The following is a 16,779-nucleotide window of genomic DNA, read 5'->3' as shown; positions in this document are numbered from 1 at the left end:
CTTTTCTTTTGTTTTTGTGGGGGTGCAACACCTCCTCCATGCCCCCCCCCCCCATCCTTCATACTTGTATACACCAACTTAGAGATTGCCACACCTCACAGAAAAGGGAATATTCTGGAAATGGCAATCTTGGGCTTAGTATCCTATGCACCTCTTAGCTGGGCATCCTCATTTCCTCTCTGTCGTCTTTCCTTATTATGTGTCGCTAAATGGGATTCTAACTTTCTTTATATTTCTGTGCAGAGACTGAAATGGATCAATTGCGAAACCAGTAAATAAATTTTAAATAAACAAACAAAACTCCATCTATAAGGGACATAAGCAAAGAAAACCACCACAAACTTTAATGTACAAGAGAAACAGTGCAAGGAGAACCTTAGATAACTTGGAATATATCTGAACAGCATGGCAAAGATGAATTGGTAACACTGACTATAGATTAACACATGGGAAAAACACTAGTGGGAATAGATAATATGCCAATAAGAGCAATCAACCCAGCTGAGTGAGTGGTGTTCAGTCATGGGTCTGGTAGAGGGTAGGCTGGTCAACAGTAAATTTGCAAACTCAGCTGTATTCTAGCTCATGGAATCCAAGTAGTGGAAAAGGATCAATTAGTTTTAATCTGCAAATGGCTGAAAAGCAAAGTCTGGGGTGTTAAAAGAGACCAAGTTGTCAGGGTAGCAGTGAATGTTCATTCAGGGACACATCCGGATTAAGAATGCAAACACAGTACTTACCTTTAACCACAGTAATGTTTCCAAACAGCAAAGATCCTCGATATGTTACTTTTGTGACAGGATAAAGGTTTATTGCCAAGAAGTAGTAGGTCATATTGTTGCTAGACCTGCAGTCCAGGAGACCATTAAAGAGCCTGGCCCAAATTCCCAACTGCTCCACAGCACTGTCTGGTTAAGCAACTTGCTCAAGGTCACACAGCAGGCAAATGAAGGCTGTCTGAATCAAACCCCATGCCACAGGAAGCAGCTCGTTAACAGCTCACAGTCAAGCTACAAGACAATACTGCGACATTAAATAGGGAAGCCACTGGTGGACTTAAGTTTGACCTTAACTGTCAGACACACAAAGAAGGAGAAAATGCTTTTAGTTGATTTCTTGTGAAATGATATGAACCTGTTAAGAAGTAATAGCTACTTGTAAGCTACATTAGGTTTACTTATTAAGTCTGAAGTACAGAAATTACATTATTGTCCCCTTCACATAGAAGCAGAGGAGACCCAATATCACATTTCACTCCAACTGAAAGTGGCCCAAAGTGAAGGAGTACAACAGTAAAAGAGAATATAAGTGGTGAAGAAATGAGAAGGTGAAAATAAAGATGGGCAACTGGGATACCCTTCTGGTATGAAGGTTCCCTGGCTAAGGTTATGACACACATTAGGGAGAGCATGGAAACAAGTCCCAGCATGCTTGACAGCAAAAATAAATCTTAACAGACATGTTGAAAGGATTGTCAAAACAAAAGCCATTTTAAAAAGAGTAACAGCAGGTGACAGTAGAACAAATCAAGCCAGTACAAAAGGAAAGTTCTGTTAAAATAATACTGAATTTAGAATATTTTTATGCCCGTATCAATAAATTATCATATTGAATACGTAAAGAAGACCATGCTGTGTCCTAAAACAGAATTATATGATATACTTAAAATATTAAACAGCAAAAGAAATGATCAGCAGGAGCTCCCGAGCAAATCATTTACAGCCAAAAAAAGGAGACGAAAAAGTAATAGTGGTGCTACGTACAAAATTTTACCTCTTTTTGTTAGAAAACATCAGAGAGTTTGGCAATACTCTTGTCTTTTCACTTTCAATAATTTTCTTTTAGAAATCCTAGGACGAAATTGATTTATGAACAAGGGACTTCACCATCAATATTACTTTACATAAGGGAAACTAAAAACAATTAGTACAGAAAAGTGTATACCCACAATAACCGGGTACAGGTCATGGCAAACACATTGAAGATGAACATTAAGATCTCATCAGTGTATATGATGTACATAGTACAAGACAGAATGATTAGTTACGTAGACTTGAATATCTGGTTGCAATGTTTTAATGTCACATTTTGAATATGTTGTATACTATCTTTATGTAAATGTCTGTCTTACAGCTCATTAAGAGCAGGTTGATTATTAGACGATTCTGTATAACTGTTACCCTAACACTGATGATTTATGTTATGTATATCGTATTTGGACAACTGAAACTTGACATTCCATGTACCTTGTATGTATATTTTCTGTGTCACTCTTTTCTTGTATTTAAATAGAAGAGAAATGTAATAAAAATTATATTTGAAAAAAAAAAAATGCTGTACTTTACAAGAGTTTTCCTCACAAACACTATACAGCATATGCTTTTCGAAGCATGTCAGGCCAAATGTTCCAAGCTGATGTAAACTAATGCAAGCTGATGACAGCACCTTAGCAATGCCTTCAGAGTGTCCATATGGAAGGAAAGGGATTTTTAAGTACCATCGCCAAAGTAAGGGACTACTTTTATGTAAAGTTGCTCCAAGCTGATGTAAATTAATGCAAGCTGATGACAGCACCTTAGCAATGCCTTCAGAGTGTCCATATGGAAGGAAAGGGATTTTTTAAGTACCATCGCCAAAGTAAGGGACTACTTTTATGTAAAGTTGCTCCAAGCTGATGTAAACTAATGCAAGCTGATGACAGCACCTTAGCAATGCCTTCAGAGTGTCCATATGGAAGGAAAGGGATTTTTAAGTACCATCGCCAAAGTAAGGGACTACTTTTATGTAAAGTTGCTCATAAGCACTAAGGAACTGTGCAGCCCCTAGACACTACTTTTTTTTTGCATGCAAGCAAAGTGTCAGAGATGATCAGTGCAGTTTGTTTCCGGGTGCATCAGCACTAGAAGAGTAAAGCACGCTCATCATTTCAGCTTAATCTGTACAAACAAGGTACAAGTATCTTGGTATGAATATGCCACTTCCCCACCAATAGTTTTTACCCCCCCAAATAAAAACCTATACCTATTATTAGCTGAAAGAGATCTTCAAATGTGAGTGAAGCCCTGAACTACAGAATGCTGTGAACTTTATCATCTGTAGGGTACCGTTCCCCTCTGAGACTTTAAGGCACTTTTAGAATGATGAACAGTGTGCCAAATAGATTCAGGTTTAAAAAAAAAAAAAAAAAAAAAAAGATTTTAGTGACAATAAACACAAAGTGTTGGGGATTTTTTCATGAAATGAAAAGGTCACCACCTGCAGGGTCAGTTTGTTCACCCATGCTACACATAATATGGAAACACAATGGAAGGAAGAATGTCAACTGAAAATAAAAGAATTTCAACTCATGGGTTAACTACATGATGTAATCTATCCAGATTGAAACTCCACTCAGTTCAAACACTACAGTGCTGTACAAGTCTCTAAGACACATGGGCAAAGTTCTACTGCCTGTTCAAATAACGGCTCTCCAAAGTGGGCAATATGAATTTAGACAACAGCACTCATTTGACAGCTCAGTAAAGAGGAAACAATCTATACTGCAAAACTAGCAATCTTACTATGGTAACAGAAAACACTCAGTAAGAACTTGTACGGAGTAAATATGCCACACAACACCCAAGAGAAAGGCTGTAAACCTACAGTATTATGTTCTGTGGAACTCACTATTTATGTCTTAGATGCATATAGTTACTCATAAAGTAAATGTATATAGTTATTTAAGTAATGAAACAGCAATTTGTGTCCACATAAAATACTACAGGTATGTCCCCTTTAAGTAGTTTCCCAATTTAGACAGAGAAAAAAAATACTCTAAAACTGCATACTGTAAGATTAATCTACATATCAACTTTTGATGCTTTTTGTTTTAACCACAGGAAGGTCTTAAAATCATAGCCAATATATACATATACAGACACAGACGCATACAAACACCCTTTTTCTAGTTCTGCACTATCTGTTACAGACCTAAGAGCTCCAGCAGCTGCTTCTCGCACAGCCAAACTCTGATCGAGTAGCATTGGGCCCATACATCGCACAATGTCCTTCTCCAGAAAGGATGGGATGGCCTGCTTATGTTGCACCATCTTTGCAATCCTGGCACAGGTGTACTCCCGGATATCAGCACAAGGATTCTGTAACTGTGAAAGAAAATAAAAGCAAGTCTTTCTTTACAGATGAACTAATAAAATACTAACGTACTTATTGCAATTGTATTTTAGAAACTTAGAAGCTTTACCTAAAGTTTGAATGTAGAGGAAATATTTCACAGTCTCTTACTCTGTAAACATGTGCAGAAATAACTGCAAAATGAAGTCTTACTATGTAAAATAATGACAACACATTCTATTGGACTGCAAGATAATATATTCCAAGTACCATGAAGCAAAGCAACTCAGCTGGTATAAAGGGATAAAAGGCCTGACTACAATTCAAATGACCCAAGTTCAGCTAGTGGCCTGGGCACCTCTTGTTGTCAGTAGTTTGAACAGAAGAACGGCATGGCATTGCCACCTAGTGTCTCCTCAGTGAATGGGTGTTGGGATATGTGCCAGGGAACATGGTCCTATTGTACAGTTCCCAGTGAAGACTGGAATCCATAGGGGAGAGCTGTCACGTTTAGGTTACAGCAGTTGTGAGGGGTTACATCATTTGTGGAAGTGAGGAGTCCCACCATCTCCGATGTCCACTACACAATGGCCCACAATCTCAGATGTTCACAGCACAATGGCCCACCATCTCAGATGTCCACAGCACAATGGAATAAAACAACAGTACCAAGAAGGTAACAGCTGAATAAGGCACCTGCACAGTATCAGCTCCTTTCCGTTGCTTCCTGCCCCCAGAGAAATGGGAATGAATTAATGAACGGTTTACTTAGAGCTCCACTAGTGACTACAGCACCTGCTTGAGCTGGCAGGAGAAAAAGGAGAAAAAACATGCCATTGCTGACTTGCATTTCTGGGGGCACATGCCTGGTGTAAACAATCCTGGGTCAGAGTTCCTCATGGAAACAGAAAAACAAACAGAAGCACTGACCTCTAGAAGGCAGGACAATCTTGATGGGTTATGTCACTTGCAGAAGAAAGTAACCTGCCTTCACTAACATTCACTGCATGCTCAGTTGTGGATGTCACTAGGGACACACTATGGGGGTTAGAGCTATACAACAAAAAATGCTCACAGCTGCCTCAAAGATGACCCCTCTTGGTCGACTCTCAACCCCAGTAAAAGGCATGAGTGAGTAGGCACTGGCAGAGAGAGGGTGCCAACTGTCAGTTAACAACAACTGAAATTTTAACAAGACAAATAAAAGTCTCATGAATTATTTGTTGACTTCATAGCTGGGAACCTGAGAAGACCAAAGTCATCCAGGCAACAAACTTAAACACGTTAAAAAAACTTATTCTCCACAAACGGTATCTACAATGGTAATACATATACAAAAAGTTATTTGGTCTATTTATTACTATGCAAAAACAATTTTTTATACAAATCTCAAAAATACTGTACATTAAATTACTGTTCATTTGTTCATTAATTATTACGTGATTCAAAAACAGTTTTCTGCAACAACCAGGAACATAAGTAAAAAATACAACAAATGAAATATGGTCAGTAGAAAGAGAAATACTGTAGGACAATAACTTCGCTAAACACTGCATGATCTAGGTAGATGCAAACTATGTGACAGTCGTAGTGATGATACAAGGACAGACCTGTGTACGTTAACTCACTGTAGAATGGCAAGTAATACATTGCAATCTGTGCTTTGCACAACGCAGGGAGAAGAAACAGTGTGACAGCTTTCCTCTTTACATATATAACATTTTTTTTGTAAATTCCAAAAACTGCCTTGGAATACTGATCCAGGCAGGTACGAAGAGTTATTGACGAGAAGTACTGCCTGTTAATAAAAAGGATTTATAGACAAATTGCTGAATAAGATGTTCTATTAATTGTGCATACAATTCAAAGACAGGGCACACCAGGCATTAGTCTGTGCAAGGTGACACAGGTGAATAAGGCTCTTACTGTGGTTGTAGTTCATAACACTGAACGTTCAAGGAAGCTAAATGCTGTTTTTTGTTGCTTTGCCAGCTGCCATTTTTGCAAAACCTCAGTACAACAGGATCGGGAAATTTGTCCAGCTGCTATGCAATCTCAGAGTCAGTATACATAATTAGCAGGGGATGTGGGGGTGCAGAGGGGCTTGCTCCTACCCTGCAGAAAACACTTTTTTGTTTTTTTGATTCTATATTTTTAAGTCAACAGTTTTGGGTTCTCTGTGACTGTTCACTTTTTCATTAGGTAATCCCTTATCACACATACCAGGTGATACAAGCACCTCTCTGTACATCACACTAAGCACAACATAACATGGCAATACCCAGAAAACCTGGGCTGTTATCCCATATGGAAATCCCACATCTGAGTTGTTTCAAACCACAGCAAAAGCTCTACTGCGTCAGTGTCCTTAAAAATGTGAATGATGGATACTAAATGCAAACAGAGGTGTATCGGTCAGACATAACAGTCACACATGATGCATTTCAGAATACTTAAATGTACGTGCACTAGTGTGTTTGTACAAATGAAGACAAAGTGTACAACGGTGCAAAAAGGAAAGCTTTACTTAAAAAGCAACCGCTGACAATGAAGCCTATCTTTAAGAAGTGCTCTCAGTGTATCAAACAGTACCGAAGCCATCAGTGTAGAACCCACATCCAATTAAAAAGCAGACCACATCAGGTGCTTATATCAGCAGTGGAGTATTGAAACAGAAATCTAAATAGCTCTCCCAAGCACCTGAAGGACCTCAAGGCATACAAAATCAGTAACAAAGCAGAAAAAAACAGAAGTCCACCGTTCAATAAACTGCAAATTATTATTTATTAAAAACAAAGATATAAAACAAAGCTTTTAAGTAAAACTCTTCCTCAGTGTAACCAACATAAAAAAACATAAAAAAACTACTCACATTTTATACAAAAAACACAGCCAATCGGTTCATACTTGCAATTCATATCAATCATTAATTTAAAGCGCTCCAAAAATATATAGAAAAGATACATACATATATTCAATATAAAAAAGACTCAAAGAGGATAACATTCTCAATTAAATATCATATTATGCCCATCAGTGCAGGAATTTTTGAATGTTCACAGTGATTTTTGCACATCTAAAGTTGAACTATTGTGCTCTTCGTTAGACTGTACCTTGAACAATAAAGCATTTATATTTAACAACAATTATCATCAACATATGCCGCGGTGGTACGGTGGTAGCATTGTTACCCCACAGCAAGAGGTTCTCCCATTCGATTCTCGGCTTGGCTTGGGAGTGCCTTCTGTGTGGAGTCTGCATGTTCTCCCCGTGGTTTGGTAGCGTTCGAAAGACATGTGTGCGTAAATGGACATGCCTTCGATGAAGGTTGGGCGTTGAGCTGGCACCTCAGCGTTTCGTAAAAATCTACTGCCAATCATTAGCAGACCGGAGTTCCGCTGTGGCGACCCCTTACCGGGAAAAAGCCAAGACAAACAACAATTATCATCGACTGGGTGTAGCGATGGGTACATCAGTCACAAATACTTATGTTAATCTAGTACTTGCAAAGTGGGAAGAAAGGTTTATTTATGCTAAACATGATGGGATGTTTAGGAATGATAATCTACTATTCTTTAAAAGATTTGTAGATGACTGTATTCCTTTTATGGAACGGTACGCATAATGAGTTAAGTGATTTTATTAAATATCTTCATTCTACCACTGATTTTTTTGTTTTTTTATCTTAAATCATGTGTTAGTACTAATTTTCTAAACATGATGCTGTTTTTGACTCTGTGAACATAGAAAGGATGTGCAAGCTGTAAAATATTTACACTCAGAAAATATGCACCCAAAGCATATTTTCAGAGAAGTTGTGAAAGGACAATTCATGACAGCAAATAGGCCAAGTATGAAGGACGAGATGTTTGTAAAAGAAATGGAGGGGATGTCATCGGATGTTAGAGGTAGAGGTTATAGTAATGCTCTTATTGAAGAGACAAAAAATATGGTAAGCCAACTGAGGAAAGATGTAGCTAAACTATATCTGTCTGGGCGAAGTGGTGATTTATCCAACCAAGTTAATAATATAAATAAGAATAAGGGTAGGACCAGCTATATGATGTAATTTAATAGGCACGCTAAAACAGTGCAACGAATTATTAAAAAAAAATGGACTATCTTGATATCTAATCAAGAAGTTGGTGAGACAGTGGGTGTGAGACCTTGGTTCATGTATAAAAAAGAAAGGAATTTAAAACAGTACTGATGTCATAAAGACATAAATAAAGGAAATGTGGGTAAAAGTTTCAGGAGAAAATTGGACACTATCCCATGCTATAATTGTACTCACTGCAAGGATATAAATGTAGATTTATTTTTTTACTCACCCTATTAGCCAAGAAAGGTTTACGTTCAAGGCATCAGGCACAATACAGAAAATATGACTTATTTTGCAAATTGTGTTCAATGCCAATGTTTTTATATTGGTAAGACTAACAAAAATTGAAAGAAATAAGTGCACATAGGTCTGATGTTCGCAGGAATATCCTTACTAATGCCCTAGCAAAACATGTATCCATTCATGGGCTAGAACATCAGTTTAAATTTAGAATCCTACAAGTTACAGCCTTAAATGGTAATGGTGGGGGGGGGGGGGGGGGACATAGCGAATAGAACTGAGGTTAAATATAAATGGATCAACTACTTTAGGGCAGATTGTTTACCAAGTCTCAATAGTAGTAATGGCATTAAACCAGTTTTAAAGGACAGGCATGATATGATTTAATTGGGACTGTTATCCTCGAGTCTTTTTATATGCAATAAATGTATGTATCTTTTGTATACATTTTGCTGGGGCACTTTAAATTAATGATTGACATGAATTCAAAGTATGAACCGATTGGCTGTGTTTTATATAAAATGTGAGTAGTTGAGTATTGAAATAGATGTGTACAGTACAGTACAGCACAATTCTGAATGAGGCACGCAAATGTCTCTGAATCACACACAAAACTGAGTTAATGGAAAATCAGCTATGTACTATATTAGTTAATGACAAATGGGATAAATCTGCTATCCAGCTCACTACACAGGTGAAGATTTTCAACGCCTTATCAATGCTCCTGAGTTATAACCCCCTCTGCATGCTTGGCATCTGAATCATTCCTATACCAAATGTTCACTGGCACCATGCCTTACTATGCACAGCAACACAAAAGCAAATTCCTGCACCTCATTTCAAGTTCCCCATGATTTAACAGCACATGCAATAATCCATGGAATGCTATGCAAAGTGCATATTTTCATTTAACCATAAAATAATGAGCATGTATATAACATCACAAAAAATGCAGCAGCAATCATGATCGCACACAATGCCTGGTATTACCTAAATGAGCATGGAAGCACCCAAGAATGAGATTCAGTGAAGTTGCATGAATGTTATTTGCTAACATTTCTGAGGATACTTGAACACTTAGCACAAGGCAGCGAACCACTGAAATGCTGTCCTTTAATGACTGAAAAGGTCGTGCTGCGCATTTCTCTACACTGCTGCACACAGAGTTAGGGTAATACTGAGCTGTTCAGTGCACCAGAGTTCTGCCCGCTACAACTCAACGAGAACAACATAAACAATGCAATGTAGTCTTTGCAGACTGTGCCTCCATGTTGTAGATTTGTTTTTTTCTGATGCACATTGCATTGCTTTCTAAATTCTGCCCCAAACATTTGAAGGCTTTTAGTGTGAGCAGATTTCTAATTTCTGCCAGGCCAGATTTCCAAAGTGGGGAGCAATTTTAGAAAAGTTCCACTTAGCAGAAGAGAAAGTCAATATACGTCCATTTAGAATGCATAATCTCTCAATGATAAAGCAAAGAAGGTGGTGATGGAATTGAAAAAAAGAGCTTTTAATACTAATGGGAAATAGGAGCTGGAATAGAACAGTGACTGTAAGGGAATTCTATCGGTTATACATAACCATTGTACTTATGAAAACGTATGCAGGGACAATGTCGGTACTCGGTAACAGTAAAGCAGCAGCATATATTTTTTGTCCTGCAAATTGTTTTCTTTCTATTCTGGTGTTATTCTGGTGTTATTTTTGCAGAGTACTGTGAGAGATTGCTTTTGGTCTAAGAAAATTTTGGGGTGAATTGCATTAGTTTTTCCCTAGGATTTAAAAAGAGCCTCAACATGCTCCAGTTCCAGCTACCTGCTACCCATATCTCCTCAAATACACCACACCATGTTAATAAACAACTACAAATACAGATACACCAGATGTAATAAAACAAACGCTTACAATAAAGACTAAATATAAATACAAATGACTGCATTCATATCGGCACATCATAGCTACTTTGATACCTAGTGGAGATATACACCCCAACCCAGGCCCAACTATAATGTTCACAGTTCCGCCCACTATGACAACACCTAAGCCATCTCCTTCCCACAGCCACAGTAATGACCCAACACTAAAGATGAATATCTCAGAAGCAACTGTAACAAAAGCACAAGACAAACATGCTTGTATAGCCATTTAAAAGGGTCTATATTAGTTGATCGAACGTTTAGTTAATCGAATAACTAAATGTCGATCACTAATAATTTAACACACAAAACCGCGAACAGCAGTTTCCACTCAGGGAAACGAGTCTCCGTTGTGTGGGGCTTGCCCTTTCTTCAATGTGGGGTGATCTCGGAGTTGGTATATTTAGTTAGGGGGCCACTTCATTTGTGTTTGTTTTTTTCGTTGGGCAACTGCATTGTTTCCCTGAGTGGAAACTGCCATTCGATGTTTTGTGTACGATTATTAGTGATCAACGTTTAGTTATTTGCTTAACTAAACATTCGATCATCTGATATTGATGCATTTAAAACATATGCATACTTGTTACTACTGAAACTTAGCTAGAGGCAAAAATAAACGAGGAGGAAAGTATCCACCAGGCTACAATATTCTGATTAAGTAGAGATGAATAAAACAGCAAGTGGTACTGCTATAGTTTACATAAATACTCTAGACATAAGCTCATGCCTCAAAACATCTCTGATCTCTGAAAACAACAATACAGAACTTCTTGTCTCGGCATTAAAAAGTAATTATAAAAAATGTATGTACTACAGCACTACATATGTCACTAAGATATAAAAACAACACAGCTGAAAATACCCAGTGCTGGACATCTCATAACATACACATTGAAACTAGACTGGCACTTCATCAATACAACCACGCCAAAATGTAAAATAAATCTTTATAACTTCAGCCAACTTATCACTGTAACTACAAGATCTAATAAAAATACAAACGAAACAGCCTGTACTTAGCTGGATTCTTACCTCCAACCACTCAGTACAAGCTCCTTTGGATACTTACTGGATATAATCAGTGACCATTTCCTCACATTTGTACTAATTCATCCATTTTCCTTACCCTAGCAAAAGCGTTCAAAACCATTTTTCACCAAAGTCTACTCACAGAACTTTCATTGCTCAGCCTGTTCCACTCAGCCCTGTCATGTTTCCACAGCTACCTCATAAACAGACAGTAGACAGTAAAACGACTCCAAGACTTTTCACCTTTCATAGGTATTTCAACTGGAGTCTCACAGGGTTCAGTACTTGATCCCCTCTTACTCAATGTCTTTATACTTCTCACAGCCGCCAAGCCTGCAACCAAAATACAATATGGAGATTACCCCATGCATACAATCTTGAGAGCACCAGCCCACTCAAAATTTAATGTCTCCACCCAGGACTCCGCATCATCAACTGAAACATGGCTAAGAAAATGTCATCATCTTCTAAATCCTAAAAAATAAAATTAATGCACTTCAACCTCAATATTTTTCTTGGACCAAAAACAACTTTTCATAATATTCTCTAAAAATAACACCAGAACAGAAAATGTGCAACAATCCTAGCTACTGGGAGTCACAACGGATGAAGTGAAAGTTGATATACACATTTTTCAAGCTACTAGGGGGAAAAAAAACAGAAACTTGGTTTATTATACAGAAGTAAACACTATCTCACTGACAGCACTTGAAAAAACACTGCATCAACCTACTTACTTCAAGCTCTTAATTATGCCTCCCCATCCTGACTAACCTTCATACCACCCAAAAATTGATATGAAGCTGTTAAAACAAAACTGCTAGATTTGCCATTAATATACCTACAAAAAGTCACAAATGTACAGCCTTAAAAAAAACAACTACACTGGCTAGAGCTCCCACACAATCTTATCGTTTCACAACTACGTATTGCCCATAACCTGTCTAGCAAAATACTATAAAAACATTACTCACCAGCCAAGTTATTAACTCTGAGCACTGTTGCATGGATTTTGCACTTACTAGTAAAGAAATCAAACCATAATAATATGAGTTCTACAGCAGGGAAAAAGCACAAACAATAGTAAAGAACCACCTAAAGCCAGCATGTCTATCATCCTGGACTATCTTCGACACTTGAGCATGTATTTTCTAAGCATGCCCCTCCCATTCCACCAGCTTCTCTCCAAAACCTTGGAAAAAGAATATGGTATCCATAAAACTACAGCATCTTTGACAAGCCAGACAGAAACTATATGGTGCAAGGGTGCAACCATTCCAACTTCTGGAAAATGAGTTCTAGTAACACATTTAGTCTATAGGACTGCTGACTTTCCCCTGGGAAAACTCATACTTTTACTTAATTATAAAAAGTATTCCAAGAACATAAAATGTGTCATCTGACAGTACATACAAGCACATTGCTGTGCTATACCATTACTTCATAATATCTCCACAATTAATTATGAAGAAAAACAAAATCGAGCATCCTTCTTATCTGCATCTGCAATGTTAATAGAAAAGCAATTAGACACATAAAACAGTGATTCAGCTGAACTAAATGTCCTCCCATAACCCCTACATAAAGATTCAGATGAGAAATTAACAATTAATTCATTACTTCTCTGCACTGATGCAATCAAAACCAAGGAACCAAAAACTCAATTCTAGCGTTTAAAAAAAATGCACAACGCAAACGATGCTGCCAAGCCATCGCAGTACCCAAGACAAACATAGAAGCAACAGGGATAACACTAACTCAAGACCAAGAGATGGTCATAATTTAAATGTCTTAGGCCTGTTGCTTTGGTGTAGCGGTAGCGTTGTTGCCTCACAGCAAGAGGTTCTCCCATTCGATTCTCGGCTGGAGCGCCTTCTGTGGAGAGTCTGTATGTCCTCCCCAAGGTCGAGTGGCCTTCGAAAGGCATGCGTAGAATGGGCGTGCCTTTGCTGAAGGTTAGGCGTCGAGCTGGCACCTCGGCACCCGTAAAAAATGTACTGCCAATCAGTAGCGGACCGGAGGACCGCTGTGGCGACCCCTAACCTGGAAAAGCCTAAAGAAGAAGGCCTGCTGCTTTTGTGTAAGGTACTGCAACAACTTGGCAGCATTGCTTGTGTTACAATCAAAACCAAACCAAACCTAGTCTATAAAACCTTTGAAACCACTCATAACTTACAACGTTCACACAAGATCTGAAGTATAAAGGAAGTTTCAAGAGTGCATTGCCTAAGTAGCTAAAGAAGTAACAACCAGAGTACAATGAAACATTTTAAAACTCTGCAAAGCCTACAAGATGACTAGCAAAGACACATTAGAAATATACTAGGACAGCTAATAATCTTAACCGGACAAAGAGGTAGTGGAGGGCCATCTACGTACAAGCCCTATTCACTAGCTCCAAGTATACCACTACCTCCGGTTCACCAAAAGGGCCCATGCACCATCCAATCAACAATTTTGCAACAAATGAAACAGCTTGTTTACGTTTTTGCCTGTATCAATTTTGCTGAAGGGGAAAAAAATCAATCAGGACGGTGGGTTATTTTTGACTGCCACTGTACCCATCACTTTTGGGCACAGACTATACTTTTTCATATAAAATATAACATTAAAATCGGGCAACTTTGGCTACTCCAGAAATACATAAACACTTGACACGCAGTTGTTTTCTTTACAACAGCTTGCCATGCACTGTCAAAAATGGAAACTTTGATATGATTTGCCATGGTCTAGCTACGGATACACAACTCACAGTATTTACTTGTGACCTTCACCAGTAAAATAAATAGTTGCCACTGAAATGAGTGAGACTTATCCAGAGACAATTCTGCAGATGTTGTGTCTTTCTGCTTTTCCCGGTTAGGGGTCGCCACAACGCAACTCCGGTCCGCTAATGATTGGCAGTTTATTTTTACGTGCTGAGTTGCCGGCCCTAACGCACAACATTCAACGAAGGCACGCCCATTCACGCATGTCTCCACAGTAGACGCTCTTGCTGAGGATCGAACGGGACAGCGTCTTGCTGTGAGGCGCCAACGTTACCGCAGCACTACCACCGCGGATAACAATTCTGCAGATAAGAAAGAAAAAATAGAGACCTCCTCTGACAAAAGGATAACAGTTTACCCCTACATAACTTGGTTATCATTTTTAATAGGATACCGCATACTTCTAGATGAATTACCATTAAAAATAGTTTCTCATCTGCAATTAAAAAAAACATGTTTTTCCTTTCTTTTTAGATCAGTATTTTTATGACTTTCCAGGAATTGTTACATTAAGGAAAAAGGATACATGTCTAAGAAACAAAAATAACTCCTGTGTTAATGCACTGGATGACTCATCTACAGTATTCTGACAACAAACAGGAGTCAGACAGAGTGCAACTCATTATGTTCTGGAAGCAGAGCCGCAAGTAACGAAACAGAAACTTTGTCATAAAGTTACTTAGTTACTACTAAGACAGCTGCTCCCTTCAGCCAGCAGAGATGGTTTAACAAGACAAAACCAACACCCTTCCACCCCACAAATTTTTACTATGAAGACGGGAAACTACTTAAGTATGGGAAGGAATGTGGCAACCTTATACCCAGCAGACATTAAACAAAAATGCAGGTGAACACTTCAATCACAATGGAAGAAAAACCTTCACAAATCGGGTCTGGGTGGATGCAAGCACCTGGCTTACTGCTGTACAGTTGAGCCAATCAAGACACTTTCTTCAGTTAGCTATTTGTTCCCCTTTTGACCAACCAGGGCTCCATTCCTGAAACTGCAGTTTTTAAAGGAAAGCAGCCAAAAATGGAACCTCCGCAAGGGCTCCCATAACAGTGAAAACAAACATACAGCATGCATTCACTTTTTATTTTAGGGATAAGGTAGAATAACAATATGGCTAAGATACCCTTTTTAAAAACAATACAGTAATTAACAAACCAATAAGAGGTTTACACTAGCTACTCTTTAAACTGTTCTTATACACTTTTCTGAAAAAAAAAAAGAAACATTAAAAACGCATGTATTGCACTATGATTTAAAGTGGTCTTGTCCACAGACATTGTTCAGCCATGACTTGAGCCTAGAAGAAATGGTAAATACAACACAAATATAATTGATAATTTAGTATAAAGAAAGGATGTCTGAGATAAATGGAGTACTCTGAGAAAACCCACAGAGGCAAAAAAAACACAGTGACAAAGGTTAGGACTGAACCCCAGAACAGACACAAAGCTCTTTTCATTGATTCACCATGTTGATTTACTTATCTGCAGTTGGCTGCTGCGATGTGTTTTCATGAATGTTTCTTCAAACTACTGAGCTATGAATTTAGAGGGTTCCACCCAGTACTTCTATGAACAGATGTTAAACATCCTGCATGAGCAGCAAGTGAGAAACTGGGAGACTATTTTCTTTTCTCAGAGACTGCAGGGGGTTGTACAACATAGGAATAATACTAAACAAGTGATCACAGGGACCACAAAGACACCTACCTAGCTAGCCCTTCAGACACCTTTTAAGTAGACAAAGTTCTTAACACCCCTGTCAAGGACTTAATACTGCCTTACATGACAATCTAGGGCAAACTTGAGTCTATCATGCATTTATCAAGACTAGTCTTGAAGGTAGCCAAATAGTACATTGACCTGTGATGGCAACTTAATCCCAAATGCTGGGAAAACATTGTGTTAAGAACCTATCCCTCCAGCAAGTCATACATATTTTGTTGTAGGATTTAGGTCTCTGATGTGGGTGTTTGTAGAACAGGCACTGGTTTTGCAAAGAAACAGGCTAAAGAGGAATGTGCCTTTCATGGCTCAAAAGGCCAGATATAGATCATCTAGGAGCAGGACGGCGCAGTGGTGCAGCGGCAGCGTTGTCGCCTCACAGCAAGAGGTTCTCTGGTTCGATTCTCGGCTGGGGTGCCTTCTGTGTGGAGTCTGCATGTCCTCCCTGCGTTCATGTGGGTTTCCTCCGGGTGCTTCGGTTTCCTCCCACGTTACAAAGACATGCATCTGGAACCTTTCTCCCCGGGCCTCCGCTGAAAATTGGCTTTGTTCCAAGTCGGACTTTCCCGGTTAACAAATGTTAAATAAATAAAATAAATAAAATGGCTCAAAAGGCTAGATAGAGATCATCTAGGAGCAGCCAATAGGCTACAGAGTATAAAGAGAGAGTCACAATAATATTTTGAGGCAGCCGAAAAATTCCAGGCCATTCATTTTCTTGGTTAGAAATCTCTGGGACATTTCCAGTTGAGCCATGTGCCTGGATTTATAGATACCAAAGGAGGCACTGCATTTGATGAGAAGTCTGATAAAAGTATATCTAAATTCCTGGAGTTCATTACCAGTGCATAGGGAGTACCCCGCCCATTTCCTATTG

At 38.6% G+C, this 16,779-nt stretch overlaps 1 protein-coding gene across 1 annotated transcript in view; it reads right to left on the bottom strand.

The window, feature by feature from the left end:
• HEATR3 (HEAT repeat containing 3) overlaps nt 1-16,779 on the bottom strand; it is a 603,471-nt gene that overhangs the window by 570,614 nt on the left and 16,078 nt on the right. The window contains exon 2 of the mRNA XM_044081978.1: nt 3,970-4,142. Within this exon, the coding sequence (XP_043937913.1) occupies nt 3,970-4,142 (173 nt within the window). The remainder of the gene's footprint in view (nt 1-3,969; nt 4,143-16,779) is intronic.

This window comes from Protopterus annectens, chromosome 8.part1 (assembly GCF_019279795.1).
Source record: "Protopterus annectens isolate FY-2018-M chromosome 8.part1, PAN1.0, whole genome shotgun sequence".
Classification (NCBI taxonomy): domain Eukaryota; kingdom Metazoa; phylum Chordata; order Ceratodontiformes; family Protopteridae; genus Protopterus; species Protopterus annectens.
Note: the sequence above shows the minus strand (reverse complement) of the source record. Positions and strands in the feature narration are given on the sequence as shown.